This window comes from Falco peregrinus, chromosome 1 (genome assembly GCF_023634155.1).
Source record: "Falco peregrinus isolate bFalPer1 chromosome 1, bFalPer1.pri, whole genome shotgun sequence".
Taxonomy (NCBI): Eukaryota; Metazoa; Chordata; class Aves; order Falconiformes; family Falconidae; genus Falco; species Falco peregrinus.
The window spans coordinates 52,033,085-52,051,235 of NC_073721.1; the positions used below are offsets into that span (position 1 = coordinate 52,033,085).

Genomic DNA, 18,151 nt, shown 5'->3' on the forward strand with positions numbered 1-18,151 from the left:
GAAGCACCCTGCCCAGCCCCTACCAAAGAACACTGCCCCAACAGAGCCTGCTGGAAGAAGCTGGATGCTCTGTGTCTGTGTTCAGTATTAATCTAGCCCCTAAAAAAATACCTTTGGTTTATAAAAGTACACAGAAACTCTCTCAACAAATCTGGGATGTGAGTAAGGTAGAGTCACATGCAGAGATCAAACCCAAGTTCTTTTAGTGCCCAAACTGCTCCGTCCATGCAGGCTGAGCCCAGCAGCCCCAGCGCCTGCTGAAGTGGCACCCAGACCTAACCTTGGAAAAAGCCTATCTTAATAATCAAACCAGCGCTCACACTCCACTGCAAAATAAGCCCTGATCTCAGTGGGACTCTGACCCACCTCGAGCCAAACCCCCAGTAACAGGCAATGCTGTACTGAATCATTTGCAGTTAAGAATAATCACTGCTTGCACTCCATGGAAAGGGCATCTCTGTGCCTGCTCTGTCAACAGCTGTAAAGGATATAGAGTCTCCTGGCAAAAGTCTACGCAAGACATTAAAGTAACAATATACTTAGGAATAATCCTTTGTAAGTATTGCCAAACAGCATAAAGTCAAGTTACAGCTGTGAGACTGAATGAAGAGATTTTTGGAAGATGTCTTGGTTTTTGGCAGAACTTTCAGAGACCAGAAGTTCTTTTCAGATTTTTTTACTACAACCACAACAGCCATAATTTAATCACTTGGCCTTAGGATCTGAGCACTCCCACAGATAAACCCTGTGCTTCTCAGCAGCACCAGAGCCTGCATCAATGGCACAGATGAAAACCTAGCATTTACAGGCACGCCATGCTGGTTTACAGTTTCAGAATGAGTACACCCGCTCACTGGCTACCGAACAGCACAGAGAACCCCCCACACCGACCCGAGCACAACGTACACCTTCAGAAACATGTACCGCCATGCAATTCATATCTCCTGCTGTTTTATATGACAAAAGAATTCTGAGGTTTAGTCCCAAGGGCCTCACAATTCCAGGTTATATTTCCATGAAGAATATTTCAGGTTTCCATCAAGTTTCAGCTAAGAGAGGCTTCCAGGCAAGGTCACACCAGTTTGTAGTCTGCCTGGCATTAGAGCCTTGGCAAAAATCTTTTTCCCTGACGCATCCACAAAGGGAAAAAGGGCTTAAAAAATAATCAGTCTTTCACACTAGTAGACATTTCACCAAGTTTAATTTTCACCGCCTATACAAGCCTGTAACTGGGATGATTAGGCAATGGAAGGCAGACATGCAACTTATGCTCTCTGAAGGACATCGTGTCCACCCTTTGTAAATGAAACCTCTTTATCAAAGAACTGGAGTAGAATTCAGATACTCCAGACATATACTGCTTTCAAGATAAGGTACTGGTAATCATTTACCTGTAACGAACTTCACTGAAGCTAACCTGTCAGTGGTGCATTTCCTCTTTTTAAGAAAACCAGTACAGAACCATTTTTATCGACATAAAAAATCTGGAAGCCTTCTAATTAGGTAATTAGAACTGTAATTAAGACTAAAGCTAAACCTCGAAGGGTCCTCTTGTCCCTCAACTTCCCTTTCTCAATTAACTCTGCAAAGTGATAACCACTCTGGCTTAAAGGCTAAAAAAAAAAGGGAAGGATCAAAAGGCTAGTTTAATACAGCTGGAAGGAAAGAATGCATTTCAGCTCACCAGCAACCATCTGATGAAACCCTGGGCCAATTCTTTATGTAAATTACTTCATTAGAATTACCAGATTACACTGCTGAAGGCTTTATTTAAATAGCCAGTATATCAACAGGATAAACTGTGCTCTCATTCTCGGAGAATGCTAGTGTAAATGCATTTGTTCAAAGCTACCACCATGTAAGAGTTGAACAGTCATTCAACAAAACGCTTGCACATTCTCACCCCCCCAAAGAAAAATACCACCAATGACTTGCCAGAGACAGGACAGAAAGATGACTATTGCTTCCCAGCAATCAAGAAACAGTCTTCTAGATGGAAAAGTTCCCTCATTTTCTATAATACAGTATCTCCATACTGCTTTATAGCAAAGTGAGAAAAAAAATCCTGTTGTAGTGTCACATCACACACTGCATCTGCTAAACATGCATTGCTAGCCCTGTTTTTAGTACCAAAAGGCATGCATAAACCCATTTTCCTGATTAATGATCTACAGAAGCCATCAATACCAAATTCCAACTTTATACCGAGAGGTATTTTCCCAGTCTTCCCATCAAATTCGGAAGAACTTAAATCCTCTAAGTTACAAGTCTTATTTCCCATCACAGACCCAAACTCAGAATTCTACTACGTATTTTTATCTATTATTATTTACAAAAGCAAGAGCCATCCACATTCAACAAGCCAATACTGAGTCAAAATAACACTGTAGCTTCTTGTTTATTCAGAGACATTTGACTTTTAGCAGCATTGCCATTCGACAACTCAATTTGTTTTTCTTCTAAGTCTTCAAAGAAATGTTTATAGCAAGTAAACTAAGACCTAACTATATCAATGAAATAGTCTTTGTTAAGCAAAGGCTTATCTCATCAGAGGCAAAGCAATCAAGCATAAAGAACCACTAAAAATGTCAGTTGTGCGCCAGTAAAGTTTGAGAGCACTGTGGAAAAGGGAAGGGATGCAATCAGTGGGATTTTTCTTCGAAAACCTTACATTCTTTGCACTTTTACAGCTTTCCTCTTCTCCCTGGTTCATTCAGATTAGTAACCTACCTATCTGAAACGCTGATAATTAAGGGAGCACAAAATTCAAGCAGTTTCCTGATACTTAAATCTCTCTTTCAAGAGCGTGCTACACAGTGTCCAAAATTACCTTAATTCTAGATAGCCTGCTTTATTGCTATTTTAGTTAAAACAATTAGAGCCATCTAAAAGCCATCATGTTTCGTTCAGAGTAAAAAAATGCCAACTGAAGCTATAGGGAAAACAGTCTGAAATGGGCCCTGTTGAGAAATAATTGGCAGTAGTGCAAGAAAAGTGGACACCGTAATGAAATTACTTTTAGAAAGAATTCATTTTACTCATTGCCATTGATTCACTTGATGACAAAATATGCTTCTCGCATCAAAGGGGATGTAGATGTACTTCAGATTGGTAAAGGAAAACCATCATCTTATAATACAAGAATGTCAAATGCCCCCTCAAATCATGAGGCTGCAATTGCCTGTAACTGCCGAAATGAAAACATGCAACTGCACTTCAAAGTTATTCTAAGGCTTCTTTCAGTGAAGATGCCAATAAACTTATGGCAGTTTACTGTGGCTTAACGCAGAAGCCACGTGCAGAGCTTAAGTTCATTAATGATTTTAACACAGCCACCAAGGATATAATTCTATATATACCTCTCTATATAATCTCCTGTGTATATAGATATAACATCATACCATTTTAACCACTTCTGTAAAGAGTGATGACACTGTAGCTCAAGGTATCAAAAGTGCTATGAGTCTTCCTTAAAAAGAGGAAAGGTTAAGAGTCTTCAATTGCCATTACCATTTGAAGATATTTTATAAACCAACAAAATACCAAGGCAACCTTTTCTGCTCCTCCCCCGGCAGCCGAAGCTTTAGAAAGACTGAAGGTCAAGCAATGTCTCAACACCGTGCCAGTATTTCACATTTTTGAAGGCAAAGTAGTAAAAGGCTGTTACATCACCCACTGAAAAGGCAAACCGCAGCCGCAGATACAACGTCTGTCCCACGAACAGCTACTCGAAACATGCAAAGAACTCTTAAAACTGACCTGAGGAAGCAGATTCCCCTCGTTTATCTTAGGGGGGAAACAGTAAACTCAAAGTATCGCTACCGCTGCGTTACGCACCACAGGAACAGGCGCTTCCCAAATTAAGGTAGAAAGTTCTGCAAGTATCCGGGTTGGGAAGGAGCATCCACCCGACGGGCACCACGCTGAAGGGAGGCGGCAGCGCCGGCCGCGGCCTCGCACAAAGGGCCCCGGTTCGGAGCCACCCCGGCCCCGCCGGGCCCCGGGCCCGCCAGCACCGCGCGGCGGGGGAGGCCGGTGCCTCCAAGTGCCGCCGCCGCGGCCTGAGCAGCGGCGTCTTTTGTCTGCGCGAACCCTTTGTAGGGGAGAAGGAAAAAACCAGACGGGACCGGGTACCTCGGCGGGGCGAGCTGCACGGCGCGCCACCGGGGACAGCCCCCGCAGCGCCGGCCCGTGTCTCACGGCGCCCGCCGAGGGCGAGAGCTGGACACAGGCCGAGGGGCCGGGGGCTGCACACCGGGCCGAGCTCCACGGGGCACGGGCCCCCGGCCCGGTGCCACTGGCCGCGTAGCGCGGTTCGGTACGAACGCGGCCCCCCTACTCCGCGGGTGGAGGGGGGGTGTGGGGTGGTGCTAGAGCGGGGCGCAACCCCCGGAGCCCGGCGGCCGCTGCAGCCCGGGGACCCCCGCCCGCGCCGCCCCCGTCCCGCCGGCGCTGACAGCGCGGCCCTTTGTTGTGCCCCGCGGCCGCGCAAAGTTGCGCCCGCTGGGGGCAGCCCCGAGGTGGCAGGCGGAACCCCCCGGTACCGCGGCCCAGCCACCGCTGCCGCCCCCCCACCACGGCCCCCGCCCTCCCCCGGCCCCGCGAGCCCCCGCGCTCCACTCACCGCTGTGGGGCGGCCCCTTGGCGGCGGCAAGGGGCTCCGGGAGCTCTGCCGGTGGCTCCAGCTCCATGGCGGCGCCGGGGCCGCGGCGGGCCGGGGCGCGGCGGGTCTCAGGAGCCCCGGCGGCCGCGCTGCCCCATGGCCGCTCCGGGCGCTGCTGACAGCCAGAGCCGCCGCTGCGGACGCCGCGCTCGGGCCGGGCCGGGCCGGGCCGCCCCGCCCTCCCGCGAGGCACGACGGGAAGCGTAGTTCGCCCGCGCCGCCCGGATGTACCCGCGGGGCAGCCACGCCTCCGCCGGGCCACGCCCCTCCCCGCCGGGCCACGCCCTCCCCGCGCTGCGGGCTGCTCCCTGCCGCTCCCCGCGGGCACCGCCCCGGTGGGCTCCGCGCCCCGGCCCGCCCCGGCAGCGGCGGCTGCTCCCAGCTCCCCTCCGCCTCGCTGCGGCCGGCGCACCGGGAGCGGCGGGGCGCTAGGGGGCACCTGCCGGCCGAGCCCCGGAGCTCTGCCTGCGGGACGGGGCGGCCCCAGCGCGGGACGCGCACCGGGCAGCCCGGGACGGGGGAACAGGGAGACACCGGGGGGCGCCCGGACAAGCCCGCCCGGGGCACCCCCCTTGGCAGAGGAGGGGGAGTGGGCAGCCCGGGGAGGGAGCGGGTAGCGCCGTCGGGCCAGTGGCCAGCCCCGGTACAGGGAGAGCCCGGACGGCCCCGGGGCGGGCACGGGCCAGCTCCGCCCGGGCGGGACCGCACCGCCCCCCGTCGCCGCGGCGCCGCTCCTGGGGCCGGTGCAGCCGCCGGGGCGGGGCGGGGCGGGCCAGGCGAGCGGGCGGGCGGGCGGCTCCTCCCCGCCGCCGGGCCGGGCCGGGCCGGGCGGAGCGGGCGCTCGGTGCGGGCGCTCGGCGCCGCTCTCGCCATGCGGGCGCTGCTGCTCCCGGCGCTGTTGCTCCCGGCGCTGCTGCTCCCGCCGCCGGCCGCGGCGCGTGGGGCCGCCACGGTAAGCACCGGCCGGACCGGCACCGACACCGGGGAGTGGGGCTGGGGTCAGGGCCGGCGCTGCGCCAACCCGCGGGTGCCCGGGACCGGGCGGGGGCAGCCCCCCCACTACCTTGCGGAGCTGGGGCCGTCGGGGCGGGCGGAGCCGGGGCGGGGGCCCCGGTGGCGGCAGCGGTCGCTGCCGTGCCCAGGCGGGCTCTGGGGGAGTCCCACGGCGGAGCGGGCGGGAGCGATCCCCGCCGCCTCCAGCTGGGGCCGGCACCGCAATCTGCGCCGGGGACCGTGTCCCCGCGGGCCGGGCCCCCGCTCTGAGCGGCACGGACGGTGTTTCCCTGCGGGAGCAGCTTTTGGGGCAGCGAAGCTCCGGCGAGCCCCCCACGGGCAGCAGCCGGGCCGCCCCGGACACCGGGGAGCGGGCACAGACCCCCGCGCCGGGCCCGGGCCGGAGCGTGGGATGCTCTCAGGGAAGGGCTGGGGCGCCCCGTGCCGCGGGGGGGGTCCGACCGCGAGCGGGCTGGGTGGGTTGGAAGGTGCCCAAAGCCCAGCGCTGCCGTGATGAGCTCTGCAATTAGCGCCTCCGTGCCAGAAAAGCGCGGCCCGGACAAGACTCCCCCGCGGAGATGAGAGGAACGTGGGAGCGGGAGGCGGCAGCGCGTGGGAGCCGGCCTCTCCCGTGGGACCGAGGCCTTCGCTCCCAGCCCTCCCCACCGCCGCTCTCCCCCGGGGCCGGTGCCCGGGCAAGGCTGGAGCCGGGACATGGGGACCCAGCCCAGGGCAAGAGTGGTGGGAGCAGCCCCCAGGGAGCAAGGGTGCAGATGCCAGGATCACCAAAGCGTTAAAAAGCCAAAATTTTCCAAGTCATTTGGTGGAGTAAGATGAAAACGCAGCTGTTGTTGGCAACGGTTGGCTTGGGAGTGATGTCTGGGGGAGCCCTGCGCTGGAGATCCTGCAGGATTTCAGGGGTGATGCTGTCTGAAGGGCTCTGGGATCCACAGCCCACAGACCCGCGTGGTGCCGTCACCACCTCCATCCCTCCCTCTGCACCAGGGCTGTGCTTGAGGGTGAGTTTTTCAGTTCTTGCCGTTGGGGCGAGGTCCTGTCAGTGGGCATTCGTGTGCCACCCAAGCGCTTTGCCTGGTCGTGTCCCCGTGACTAACACGGGACGCCTGAGCTGTGCCAGCGCCCGGGGCCTGCCCACCATCAGCCCCGGCCCCGCTCTGCCAGCACTACTCTGCCATGGCTCCCCGTGCTGCAGAACGTGTTTAATGTGTTGTGCCAAGCCAGGGAGGAGAAGGAAGAGGAGGGTGACATGGTTTCCCTCCTGTGATGGGGACATGCCTTCCAGCAGCTGTGTGAGAGGCACGCCATGCAGCAGCATGCTTATCAACGCAGCGTGTTTTCCTCCAAGACAAGTCCTCTGGCAGCAATCAAAGAACAGCCTAAAAGCTGGCCAAGGTTCATTGTCAAAGGTCCCGCTTTCTCCAAATAATGGCACAAACTCAGTGCTCACATGGACGCTCTTGCAAGAGGTCCCAGAAACCAGGCAGCGCTGGGAAAATTACCCGGCTTGTAAAACTGGGAGTGAGGAAACCCTTGACAAAGTGCAGGGATGCTCTCCCACACCAGCCATGGGTGCACGGCCCTGCCACAGAGCTGGCACCCGGCTCCAGAGCAGGGGCAGCACCCACCTGCCTGCACCCTGGGCTGGGGTCTTCAGCCAGCGAGAAGCTTCAGGGAAAGACCCACCTGGAGCCCCCAGGGCGCTGCAGCGGCCCCCAGGATGGTTTCTTAGGGAGCCGTCACATTCCCACTCCGAGTGGCTGGTGCAGTGTGCCAGCCTTTGGCAGGGGCTGCCTCGTGCCCCCAAGTCCCGACCCACCCGCACGCTGCCAGGCAGCGGGTCCGCATGTGCCAGGGTGTGCGGGCTGCCCCTGCCCGGGGGGTGCAGCCAGGCACAGGCTGATGGAGGGCACCCAGCCAGTGCACCAAAGTGGGGTGACCCTCGGCAGAATGGACCTTGGGGGGACTTTTTTTTTTAAGACTTCCTTGTTTATAGTCCTTTCCGTATAAATAGAACATACGGTTCCTGTTTAAGGAAGCCGTTTAAAAGGCAGAATGAGGTTTAATGTTACTACCCTGCGTGGAGGTGGGCAGCTGCCCCGGCTGTGGTACAGCAGGGCGCATGCAGTGAGCGCCTGGGCAGGGGCAGCCAGACCCCCCCCCCGGCCCCCTGCACCCACTACACCTTGACCCAAGGTGAGTGGATTTGTCTGTCACTGCATGGCCATGAAACAAAAGTGGCTGCTGGGCTCCAGGGTCGCTGCCTGCCTGTTTGGCCCGCTGCCCACCCCCCTGGCCCGTTGCCTGCCTGCCCGCTGCCTGGGCCAGGGGCCGTTCGCTGGGACGCAGGAGGGAAGCGGTGGGAAGCAGGAGGTCTCTGGGGAAGGGGTTGCCCCCTGATGCAGCCAGGTGGGTTCCGTTTGCGGCCCCCCATGCATGGCGCAGTGTAAGCAGCTGCTGGCAGCACTGCCTGCGCAGCTCCGGGCCACTTGCACCCACCTCGGCGGGACACGCGGGGCCCCACGCCAGCCGTGCCTCCCGCAGCCGCGCTGCCGAGGGTGGTGGGAGGGAACACGCGGCCAATGGCCGCCGCTCCCACGGGATCCCGGGGGAATGAGCTTCCAGCACAGGCAGCTGCAGCCCTTCCTGAAGGCGCTGAGGGCAGGCAGGATCGCAGCCTGCGCCAGGGCAGTGGGTGGTGCTGCACGGGGGCAGCTTCTCCGGTGGCCAGTGCCTGGGGCGTTGGTGGGATCAGGGGACCCAGGCTGGGAGCTCAAGTGGGGCTCCCATGGGGTGCACCAGAACCTCATGCAGAGCTCCCACAGGATGCTTGTGTGCACCAGGACCTCGTGCAGAGCTCCCACAGGGATGCCTGTGCACCCTGGGACCTTGTGCAGCGCCGTGTGCATAGAGGGACAGAACTTGTGGCAGGGACAGCAGCCCAGCCTGGGGGCCCGGGAGCTGCCCCGGTGTGTGCTGAGGGGCCAGCAGCTCGTGGCCGGACTGTGAATCGGCCTGCCTGTTTGCACAAGTGCTGGCATTGCCATGGGCAGGTCAGGGGGCCCAGGGACATGTGAGAGCCTGGAGAGGACGTGTTTGGGGAGGGGGTCCTGCTCCCAGCGCTGCTGCTCCCTGCCGAGACAGAGCTTGATTAGATCCTGTTCAATTTACAGCCCTCTCAGCCGCCTGGGGTTTTCCTCCCAGCCAGCAGGATCTTGGTTTTCCTTTGAAGGAGAAAGGGTTTTTTGAAATGCAAAATGCAGGAGGTCTTGCTGCTGCTTGAGGAAGGGAAGCCCCTGGCCCTGGCTGGGGGGCTGTGGGGAGCTGGGGGTCCCTGCCCCGCAGGCAATGCCCAGGAGAGCTGCTGCCTGAGTGCCACCAGCACGTCAGCCCGGTTGGGCACTGGAAGGACGGTGCCTGCATGGCCGTGGGTGCTGCCCGCAGCAGGACGTGGGCCTCTGCCCTTTCCCAGGCCGCGCCGTGCTCTGCGGGAGGATGGGAGAGCTGGGGCTGAGCTCGGTTCCCAGCTCTGCCACCGCTCTGTTTCCCAGGGTGAGTCAGAGTCCCTGCAGGAAGAGCCCTCACCCTCCAGGGTCACCACACTTGCTGTCCTGTCTGCCACCCTCCTGTGTGCTCGGGGCAGGCACATCCCTGCAGCCAGGGCACCCGGCAGCCTGACCATGCTCCCTGCCAGCCCAGATGTCCCCCACGGGTGCACAGCCGGTAGAAGGGGGTGAGAGGGGTGGAGGTCCCCATCCCGCCAGGCAGGCTGAGCCGCAGCCTTGTTCCCAAGCACAACGCAAAGATGGAGGGAGAATGGTTTCTTATCTGCAGAAAGCAGCCAAAAAGCACCCTGGGCCCCGTAGCGTGAGTCCGGGCCATGTGTGGAAACAAGGGAGTCCTTGAATGTGTGCCTCAGGCCATTGCCGGAGTCTGGAGCGGCCGAGCTTGCCCCGAGGTGGCTGGATGTCACCATGAACAAGGGACCCTGTGTGGGCTTGGGGCTGTGGGCGTGGGGGAACAGAGGCGCTTCTGGGTCTCCTCGCCACCGTCCCTGCTCACTCGGCTCTTGCTGGAGGCTGGGAAACAGCAACAGAAATAGGACCAAAGTACCTCGAGGTACAAAGCGCTTTGGTGGCTGTGGGGGCGAGCGGCTGCCTGGGTTTTGTCACTGTCACCCAGGTGCAGGGTGCTCTGGGCCAGACGATGCCCCACGGTCTTCAGGACATGGCCAGGAGCCCCAGAGGCAGTGGGAGACCTTTGGGCACGCAGCAGAGAGGGAGCCAGCCGTGCTGTCTTGCTGGGGTCACAGGGCCCCATGGGGTGGCCGGGTGGGACACCAGGCTTACTGGCTGCCCCACCCCAGGCGCTGGGTGAGGCGGACCAGGTCCGGATGACCTCAGAAGGCTCCGACTGCCGCTGCAAGTGCATCCTGCGGCCGCTCAGCAAGGACGCCTGCAGCCGCGTCAGGAACGGCAGCTTGCGGGTGGAGGACTTCTACACAGTGGAGACAGTAAGCTCGGGGGCTGACTGCAAGTGCTCCTGCACCGCACCCCCCTCCTCACTCAACCCCTGTGAGAATGAGTGGAAGATGGAGAAGCTGAAGAAGCAGGCACCCGAGCTTTTCAAGGTATCTGCAGATGTGATGGGACTGTGGGCTGGGGGCCAGAGACCCCTTCCCTGCATGCAGGAGCCCATACTCCCTGTCCCTGCCCCGGCAGGCCCACAGGGCGATGGAGCAGTGTGGTTGCTGCGCTCTGGCTGTGAGCAGGGACAAGGACATGGGCAATCAGCAGCGGCTGCACAGCCCTGCCCCAGCCCCAGCCTTGTGTCCCAGCCCCATGCTGCATGCCCTGTGCCCTAGCCCTCCGTGCCCCAGCCCTGTGCCCTAGCCCTCTGTGCCCCAGCTCCCCGTGCCCCAGCCCTGCTCTCCTGTGCAGCTGCAGTCCATGGTGGACCTGCTGGAGGGAACACTCTACAGCATGGACCTGATGAAGGTGCACTCCTACATCAGCAAGGTGGTGGCCCAGATGAACACGCTGGAGGAGGTGAGTGAGCTGCAGCAGGCACCATCCCCACAGTGTGCCCCATCTGGCTGCTTGGGACCATCTGGGGGAGGTGTGGGCTCCCTGAGTGGGGCTCCAACCTCTCCTCTCCTCCAGACCATCAAGACCAACCTGAGCAGAGAGAACGACTTCATGAAGGAGAGTGTCCTGCACCTCACCAACCAGATGAGACGCTACGAGAACTACTCCGATATCATGATGAGCATCAAAAAGGAGATCTCCAAACTGGGCTACCAGCTGCTGCAGAAGGATGCTGCTGCCGTCCCTGAGACCAAGGCACAGGTACCCCCCACGACCCCAGCCCCTCGCAGCCCCAGCTGGTGTCACTGGGCTGCTGTCGTGGGGCAGAGCCATGCTCCCCCACGGCTGTGGCGGGGGCTGGCAGCTCCCAGGAGTGCATCGGGGTGCACCAGCCAGCAGCCAAGGGCTGGTGCCTGCACCCACTGCCTGGCATGGTGGGGGTCTGACGGGGCTGTGCCCCCCAGAACACAGCGGGCGGCCGAGAGAAGGAGGTGGGACGGTACCCCAGCACCCGCAAGGCACTGGGGGACAGGGCAGCCCCCCGAGCACCCAAGGAGAAGCAGCTGAAGCCCGAGAAGCCCAAAAAGGATAACGCAAAGGCCAGGGGGGGGTCGCAGCCCACGCCCAAGCCCAAGCCACCTGTGCATCAGCAAACTGTGGTCCGAGGCATCACTTACTACAAGGCTGGGCAGGTGGGAACAGTGGAGGGACCAGCTGGCAGCCGCGGTGAGTCCCCAGGGTGGGGCAGGGGTGTGGGGGGCTGGGGGCACCCTCCCACCGAGGCGGAGGGCCAGGGGCTGCCCTCACAAATGCACCGACCCCCTGGCTCGTCCCCCTGCAGAGAGCCCTGGGAGGGGGGCAGCTGCACCGGAGCGGCAGGAGGAGAGGGGCCCCCCACCCCCCCCAGCTGAGGGCACCCCAGCCCAAGCCGTCATGCGGGCAGAGACCACTGTGCCCAGCACCACAGCTGTGCCCAGCACCGCCCTGGCCGCCCGCAGCACTGCCCGCGTCATCCCCGCCACCATCCTCGGGCAGGGGGCTGACAGCACCGGGGGCCCTGAAACACCAAACAGAGGTGGGTGAGGGGGGGGCTGGGAGGGGGCACCTGTGGCCAGGCTGGGTCAGCAGTAGCCCTGCTGTGTGGAAGGGCTTCCCACCCTGGAGGAGGCAGACTGCCTGGGGCAGGGGTAAGACTTCGTCCTCCTCCTCCTCCTCCTCCTCCTCCTCGGTACCCAGTGAAGGAGGTGGAGTGTGAAGGCACCATCGAGTCCGTGGAGCCCCCCATGGAGCACCACAGCTACGGGCGCAACGAGGGAGCCTGGATGAAGGACCCGGCAGCCAAGGACGACCGCATCTATGTCACCAACTACTACTACGGCAACAGCCTGGTGGAGTTCAGGAGCCTCGACAACTTCAAGCAGGGTGAGGGCTGGTGGCCGAGCGGGCACAGGGGCCCCGGCTCCTCCTGGGGGAGCACCCAGTGCCGTGCAGCACCGGCTGTGCTGGGCCCTGGGGCGGTGGGCAGCTGATGGGGAGCACCCATGGGGCAGTGAGGGGGAAATGAGTCCCCTGCCGCTTACAGCACGCTTGGGCTACCGTGTGTGGGACCCCAGTGCTGCGAGGTGTCCCAACACACCTCCCACCCGCTCGCAGGCCGCTGGAGCAACCTCTACAAGCTGCCTTACAACTGGATCGGCACTGGGCACGTGGTGTACCGGGGGGCCTTTTACTACAACCGCGCCTTCACCAAGAACATCATCAAATACGACCTGAAGGAGAGGTATGTGGCGGGTTGGGCGCTGCTCCATGACGTGGTGTACGAGGACACGACACCCTGGAAATGGAGGGGCCACTCGGACATTGACTTCGCTGTGGATGAGAGCGGGCTCTGGGTCATCTACCCCTCCGTGGACTACGACTACTCGCAGCAGGAGGTGATCGTCCTGAGCCGACTCGACCCCGGAGACCTCTCGGTGCGCAGGGAGACCACCTGGAAGACAGGGCTAAAGCGCAATGCCTATGGGAACTGCTTCATCATCTGCGGCATCCTCTACGCTGTGGACACCTACAGCCAGAAGGAAGGGCAGATCTCCTACGCCTTCGACACGCACACGGACACGGAGGCAGAGCTCCGGCTGCCCTTCCTCAACCAGTATGCCTTCACCACACAGGTTGACTACAACCCCAAGGAGAAGGTGCTCTACGCCTGGGACAACGGCCATCAGATGACGTACGGGCTGCGCTTCGTGGTCTGAGTGCCCGGCCAGGTCCCAGCCGCATCCCTGCGCCCACCTTCCACCATGCCCGGCCGGGGCACCCCGATGCAGCTGGGCCAGGGCTGCGGCAAGAGCCTGGCTCCCACCCCAGAACCCTCCCCGTCTGCTGTGCCCCAGTCAGCTGCACCGTGCCTGTGGCATTGCAGGGCAGGGGATGTGGTAAGTGCAGCCCCCAGCCGACACCCCCACGACAACGTGGCCCCAGGGGCCATGGGGCTGCCCCACAGCCAGCAGCTCGTCCAGCGTTGCCTTCCTGGGGACACCGGAGAGGAGCTCAGCCCTGTGTCCCTGCAACACCGGGAGGCAGCCGAGTCTGCACCACTGCTGGTATGGCAGCACCTGCCCCATGCCACCGCACTGAGCACCCGCCTGTGCTGCGCCCCACCTGAGCACCGCTCTGCACACCGCACTGACCACAGACTCACCGTCACCGTAAAGGTGTGAGTGCCTTACCAGCCTGGTGCCGGCTGCAGGGCTCCGTGCCCTCGCCTGCGCCAAGTGCCGCGGGGCGGGCAGGGCCCCCTCGCTGCCGGGGCAGGAGGAACAGCTGCTGATTGCTATTTTAGGAGACGTGATTAAGATGCCTTTGCTTTTGCCGCTCATTAGCTTATTATTTAAATGCATTCACCAGAGCCATGCGAAGTCCCCTCTCCTGGCAGGGGGTGCAGAGCAGCATGGCCGCAGTGCCGGGGTGCCCAGCCGGCACCCAGCACCGGTGGGGAGGAGGCACATGCGGCGAGGGAGCCCGGGGCCATCCTGCTCTCCGCCTAAGGCAGGGCAAGGGGCCAGCAGCGCTTGGCTTGGGTTTGGTCATTTTAGACATGAACAGTATTAAAAAAATAACAGATGTGAAACTGGGTTGCGTGCGCTGTCATTTCTCCCGAAGCCGGGCAGGGTGGGCACTCGCCGTCCCTGTCCCACAGCCAGGCATGCCCGGGGGTTGCTGGCACATGTGGCTGCTGTTCATTGCACATCTGGTGTGGCTCTGGGCAGCGCTCCCCACACCGAGCCTGGGGCAGCACCCCACATCCCCCACCCTGAGCCTGGGGCAGCACCCAACATCCTGCGCAGCACCCGGCACAGCACCCGGCTGTGCCACAGCCCCGGCTGGGCAGCACAGAGGCAGGTGAGTCCCCAGCACAGACGGCGGGGGTATGGGGGGTTTGGCATTCCCTGTGAGAGCTGCGGCAGCCGGGGCTGGGCGCTGCTGCCAGGGCAAGTAGGAAAGGGAGAGGGGAGCAGCTGAGCGTGGGCACGGGGCAGCAGCTGCCCTGACTCTGCTGCAAAATTTGGCAAGCATGGGGCTGCTGGAGGCCCCCGGGTGGGAGCAGCCTGCCCGCCCAGCTCCCGCCTGTGTGTGCTAGAGCGGCTGCCACTCAGCACCACGAGGCCCTGCGCACTGGCCTCGTGTCCCACTGGGCTCCTCGTGCCACAGAGCCATCACCGGGCAGCTGAGCCCGCTGTCCCAGGATGCCGGCACGGCTGAAATGTTTTCTACCATGAAGAGCCAAAGCCAGCGCTGGGCCTGGGGCAGCTCAGCACCCCCCGGCCCTATGCTGCACCCAGACCTGGGTCCTGCTCTGGCTCACACAAGTCCTGCCTACCCCTGCCCCTGCCAACCCCCGCGCCCAGCGCATCCCTCGCTTGGCTGCAAGTCCTCACCACGAGAAAGGAGCTGGCTGACTTTTTCCCCCCCGAGCTGGGTCCCTGCCAGGCTTTTATCTAGCGATCCCCAGCAAATCCCTGTCCAAACAATATGGATTTCTGACATTTTTTTGCGGTAAAGTAAACTCCCAGCGCATCTCTAATTCCAGGGCTTTGTTGTTCTTCGGCAGGGGCTGCGTGGCTCTTTGCCATCTCGCTGTGCCGGGCTGGGCTGTGGGACGCCCCTCCGCTCCCCTCGGGATGAAAACACCGGGAAGGGAGTAATTAAACCCGCGTGGCTGGAGGGCAGCGTCACCTAATTGCAGCCATGGGGCCTCCTGCAAAGACGCCCCTCTGAGAGCATGCTCCTTGCTGCCACTAACACCGTGATAACGAGAAGCTCTAATTATGCCCACATGACAGGCATTGCATGAAATACTTTCTCCCCCCCCCCCCCCGCCCCCGACAGCTGCCTGGCCTTGGCCCCGAAACCTGCAGTTTGGCCAGGCTCTGCAGCCCCTCGCACCACAGCCTGGGGGTGCCTGGGGAGGGAGCAACACAGGGCGATGGGGGCAATGTGCGATGATGCAGGACAATGTGGGGTGATGTGGGGCAACGCAGGGTGATGTGGGGGTGCTGCAGAGTGGCGAGCTGGCAGCAGTGTGCAGCCTCACGAGGGTTTCTTGGCAGCGCAAGGCCATGCAGCAGCAAGCACAGGCTGTAAAGGCACCAGCACCGTACAAGCCACGGCACCGGCACTGTGCGAGCAGCCCCCAGCGTGTGGGGCTCTGCCCTACGTGCCCAGCACCAGCGAAGCCTCCTCTGGCTCCCCACTGACAAAACACCAGCAGCGAACAAAAACAAAGGGGCTTTTGTTTCCCAGTGGGGTTATTGTGTTGGGTCCTTGGGCTTCCCGGACCCCCCACTGCTCCATGCCTTTCTCTCAATTCAAAGTCACCCTGATCCCCTTTCTCTGCTATTATGTGTCAGGGAATCACACCCGGGGTCGGGTCCATGGAAAAGCCTGTGAGCGCCTGCTCCAGCTCTCCCTGCCTGGCCCCGACCAGCCCATGCGCGACCAGTCCATGCCCGTGGCCCTCAGCCTCAGCATCCCTTCGCTAGCTGGTCCTTGTGCAGGTCCCAACCCTGCTCCCCGGCTGTGGTCCTGGTCCATGGTCCCTTGATGCCTGGTCCTGCTCTCTGGCCTCTGGTCCCGGTCCCAGGCAGGATGAGGGAGGCTGAAGATGGGGGTCTCCGATCAGGACATGATGAGGACCTGTGGATGGGGGTAGGATGGGTTCCTGCCGCGCTGGGCGCTGCTGACTTCCAGACATTCCTCCTGTGCGTGGCCGGCACCACCTCAGCTCATAACGTGATTAAAAGATTAAAATCTCTCAGTTCAGCAGCAAGCAGCAAATGAAGCTTGAGACAGGGATGCTGAGGGGCTGCTGTGCCCGAGGGCCCCGTGACGGCAATGCAGTGCCCGGGGAAGAGCAGCCGAGGCCATGCAGGCAGGTGCTGCTGGCACCACAGCCCTCCCTCCAAACCCCCTCCTGCAGCACGGCGGCCCCGGGGGAAGCCGGGCACTGAAGCCTCCATCCCCCCTACCTCCTCGGTTACTGGCTGGGGCTGGTTGGGTTGTGGTGGTTTTGCCTCAGCCCTGGCCCCACTGACCGGGCTGGCTGTCCCACTCGTCCTGCCGCTGAGCCGGCCCCATCAGCACCGTGGCATGGTGCCAGCACAGCGCAGAGCCAGCTTGGTGCCACTGGTGAGCCCAGGGGGTGGCCAGCCTGCAGGCAGGCAGGATGCATGGAGGGTAGGACATGGCACCAGCCCTGCTCCAGGTGACATTCCGTCTGGAGCCTGTCCTTGGCCGCAAGCTGTTGGCACCTGCCAAAGATGCACCAAAATCATCAGTCCTCATCCCATGCTGGGTGCCGGGAGCCTCAGCTGGTGCAGCTGAACCACCCTGACTGCAGTTTGCTGCCACAGGAGGGCCCTGCCCACCCCAGCCCCAGGACATGAGACAATCCAACAGCTCGCCCAGGCCACGCAGCCCTTCCCTGGCCACAGAGAGCTGAGAGCCGCCTGCCTGGGGGCTGCAGGGCCAGGAGCAGCTGTGCTCGGAGAATCTGGCAGGGTAATTGGGCCCTTCCCTCCATTCTTATCTCCGTCCGGGGCCACTGACCCAGGAAACGAGGCGATGTGTGTCCAGCAGCAGGTGGAAGCAAGTCCTGGGGCTGTGCCCACATCATGAACATGCTTCAAAGCTGGAGCCGGCAGCACTGAGCGTCACAGGGATCTATTTTTATTGCCCTCCCTGACCCTTCCTGCCACATGGTCCCTGCTGCCCTGGCAGCACATCAACACGGGGAGGGGAGGCATTTGCTGCTGTGCCTCTCCCTCCTGCTCCCCAGGGACATGCCTTGGCTCCCCGGCACAGTGGCAGTGTGGCAGGATGGTGCTGGCATCACTCTGCCAGGACATCCCTGCTCTCTGCATCCCCAAGCCATGGCTTGCAGGGCGGTGCAGGATGGGTACGTCCCTGCTGAGACCCACCGGCTCATTGCACCCAGGGCCAGCAGGGAGCTGGGGAGGACACGGTGGGTGAGGTTTCCCCTGGGAAGTGTGGGGGGTGCCCAGCACCAAACCTGCTCGAGTGCTTCCCCTTGGCCAGGCTGTGCTCATAGCAGGGAGCTGTTTCTCTTGTAACCGTGACGAAGCTGTGGCTGGAAGTGCAGCAGGGGTTCAGGATGCAAGCACTGACCAACCCAAACAACGCTGGTCAGGCGAGCAGCAGGCGCTGCCGGCTCTGCATGCACCTTTGCAACACCCCAGGGCTGCGAGGGGGCTGCCAGAAATGGTGCAGTGGGGAAACCAAGGCCTGAACCCACCTGCAAGACCAGGGAGCCTCTGCATCCTTTCCCCCATGTCCCCCTCTCTGGGCTGGGGCAGGCACAGTGGGCACAGCCCAGCATGGACACACTGCTCCCAGCACAGATCCACTGCTCCCACCATGGAGCTGCTGCAGGGGAGGAGGAAGGTGGCAGGGGCAGAGCACTGGGTGCAGGGGCAGCCTCCACCTCCCCCCCTGCTCTGGGCCATAAAGGGCACTCACCCGCTCTGCACCCAAGATAGAGCTGATTGTCCCCAGGGCCAGCAAAAGATTTACTGGGGCCGCGGCCGTGTCACTGCTGGGTGACAGGGAGCATGGCCTCACGCCTGGCAGCGCTGCCTTGCCCCGGCCCGGCCGGCCAAGGGCTGCCTCCTGGGGCTGGGGGCAACACGGCTCTGCTCCGCCTAGATCTGTCCCAGCACGGCCAGGCTGGGGGACGCAGGGCTCGGCAGGGAGCTGTGCCGGGGACGCGGTGCCCAGCCGTGTCGGCAGCCTCTCGGCAGAGCCCGGCAGTCCCCCAGCAGCGGGTCAGTGCCAGCACCACGGCCACCATGCTGTGCCCCCAGCCTGTTGG

At 61.4% G+C, this 18,151-nt stretch overlaps 2 protein-coding genes across 4 annotated transcripts in view; one reads left to right on the top strand and one right to left on the bottom strand.

The window, feature by feature from the left end:
- NR6A1 (nuclear receptor subfamily 6 group A member 1) overlaps nt 1–5,197 on the bottom strand; it is a 98,129-nt gene extending 92,932 nt beyond the window's left edge. For both annotated transcript variants that reach the window (XM_055800326.1, XM_055800315.1), the window contains exon 1: nt 4,625–5,197. In XM_055800326.1, the coding sequence (XP_055656301.1) occupies nt 4,625–4,691 (67 nt within the window). In that variant the 5' untranslated portion in view covers nt 4,692–5,197. The remainder of the gene's footprint in view (nt 1–4,624) is intronic.
- OLFML2A (olfactomedin like 2A) overlaps nt 1–13,891 on the top strand; it is a 51,278-nt gene extending 37,387 nt beyond the window's left edge. The window contains exons 1-8 of one of the 2 annotated variants that reach the window (XM_055800302.1): nt 5,378–5,615; nt 10,041–10,304; nt 10,615–10,722; nt 10,837–11,022; nt 11,226–11,487; nt 11,603–11,836; nt 11,998–12,183; nt 12,415–13,891. In XM_055800302.1, coding sequence (XP_055656277.1) covers nt 5,535–5,615; nt 10,041–10,304; nt 10,615–10,722; nt 10,837–11,022; nt 11,226–11,487; nt 11,603–11,836; nt 11,998–12,183; nt 12,415–13,016 — 1,923 coding nt within the window. In that variant the 5' untranslated portion in view covers nt 5,378–5,534 and the 3' untranslated portion in view covers nt 13,017–13,891. Of the gene's footprint in view, nt 1–5,377; nt 5,616–10,040; nt 10,305–10,614; nt 10,723–10,836; nt 11,023–11,225; nt 11,488–11,602; nt 11,837–11,997; nt 12,184–12,414 lie in introns of those variants that run through there. The other variant, XM_055800307.1, reaches the window with a different exon arrangement.
- The last annotated feature ends 4,260 nt before the right edge of the window (nt 13,892–18,151 follow it).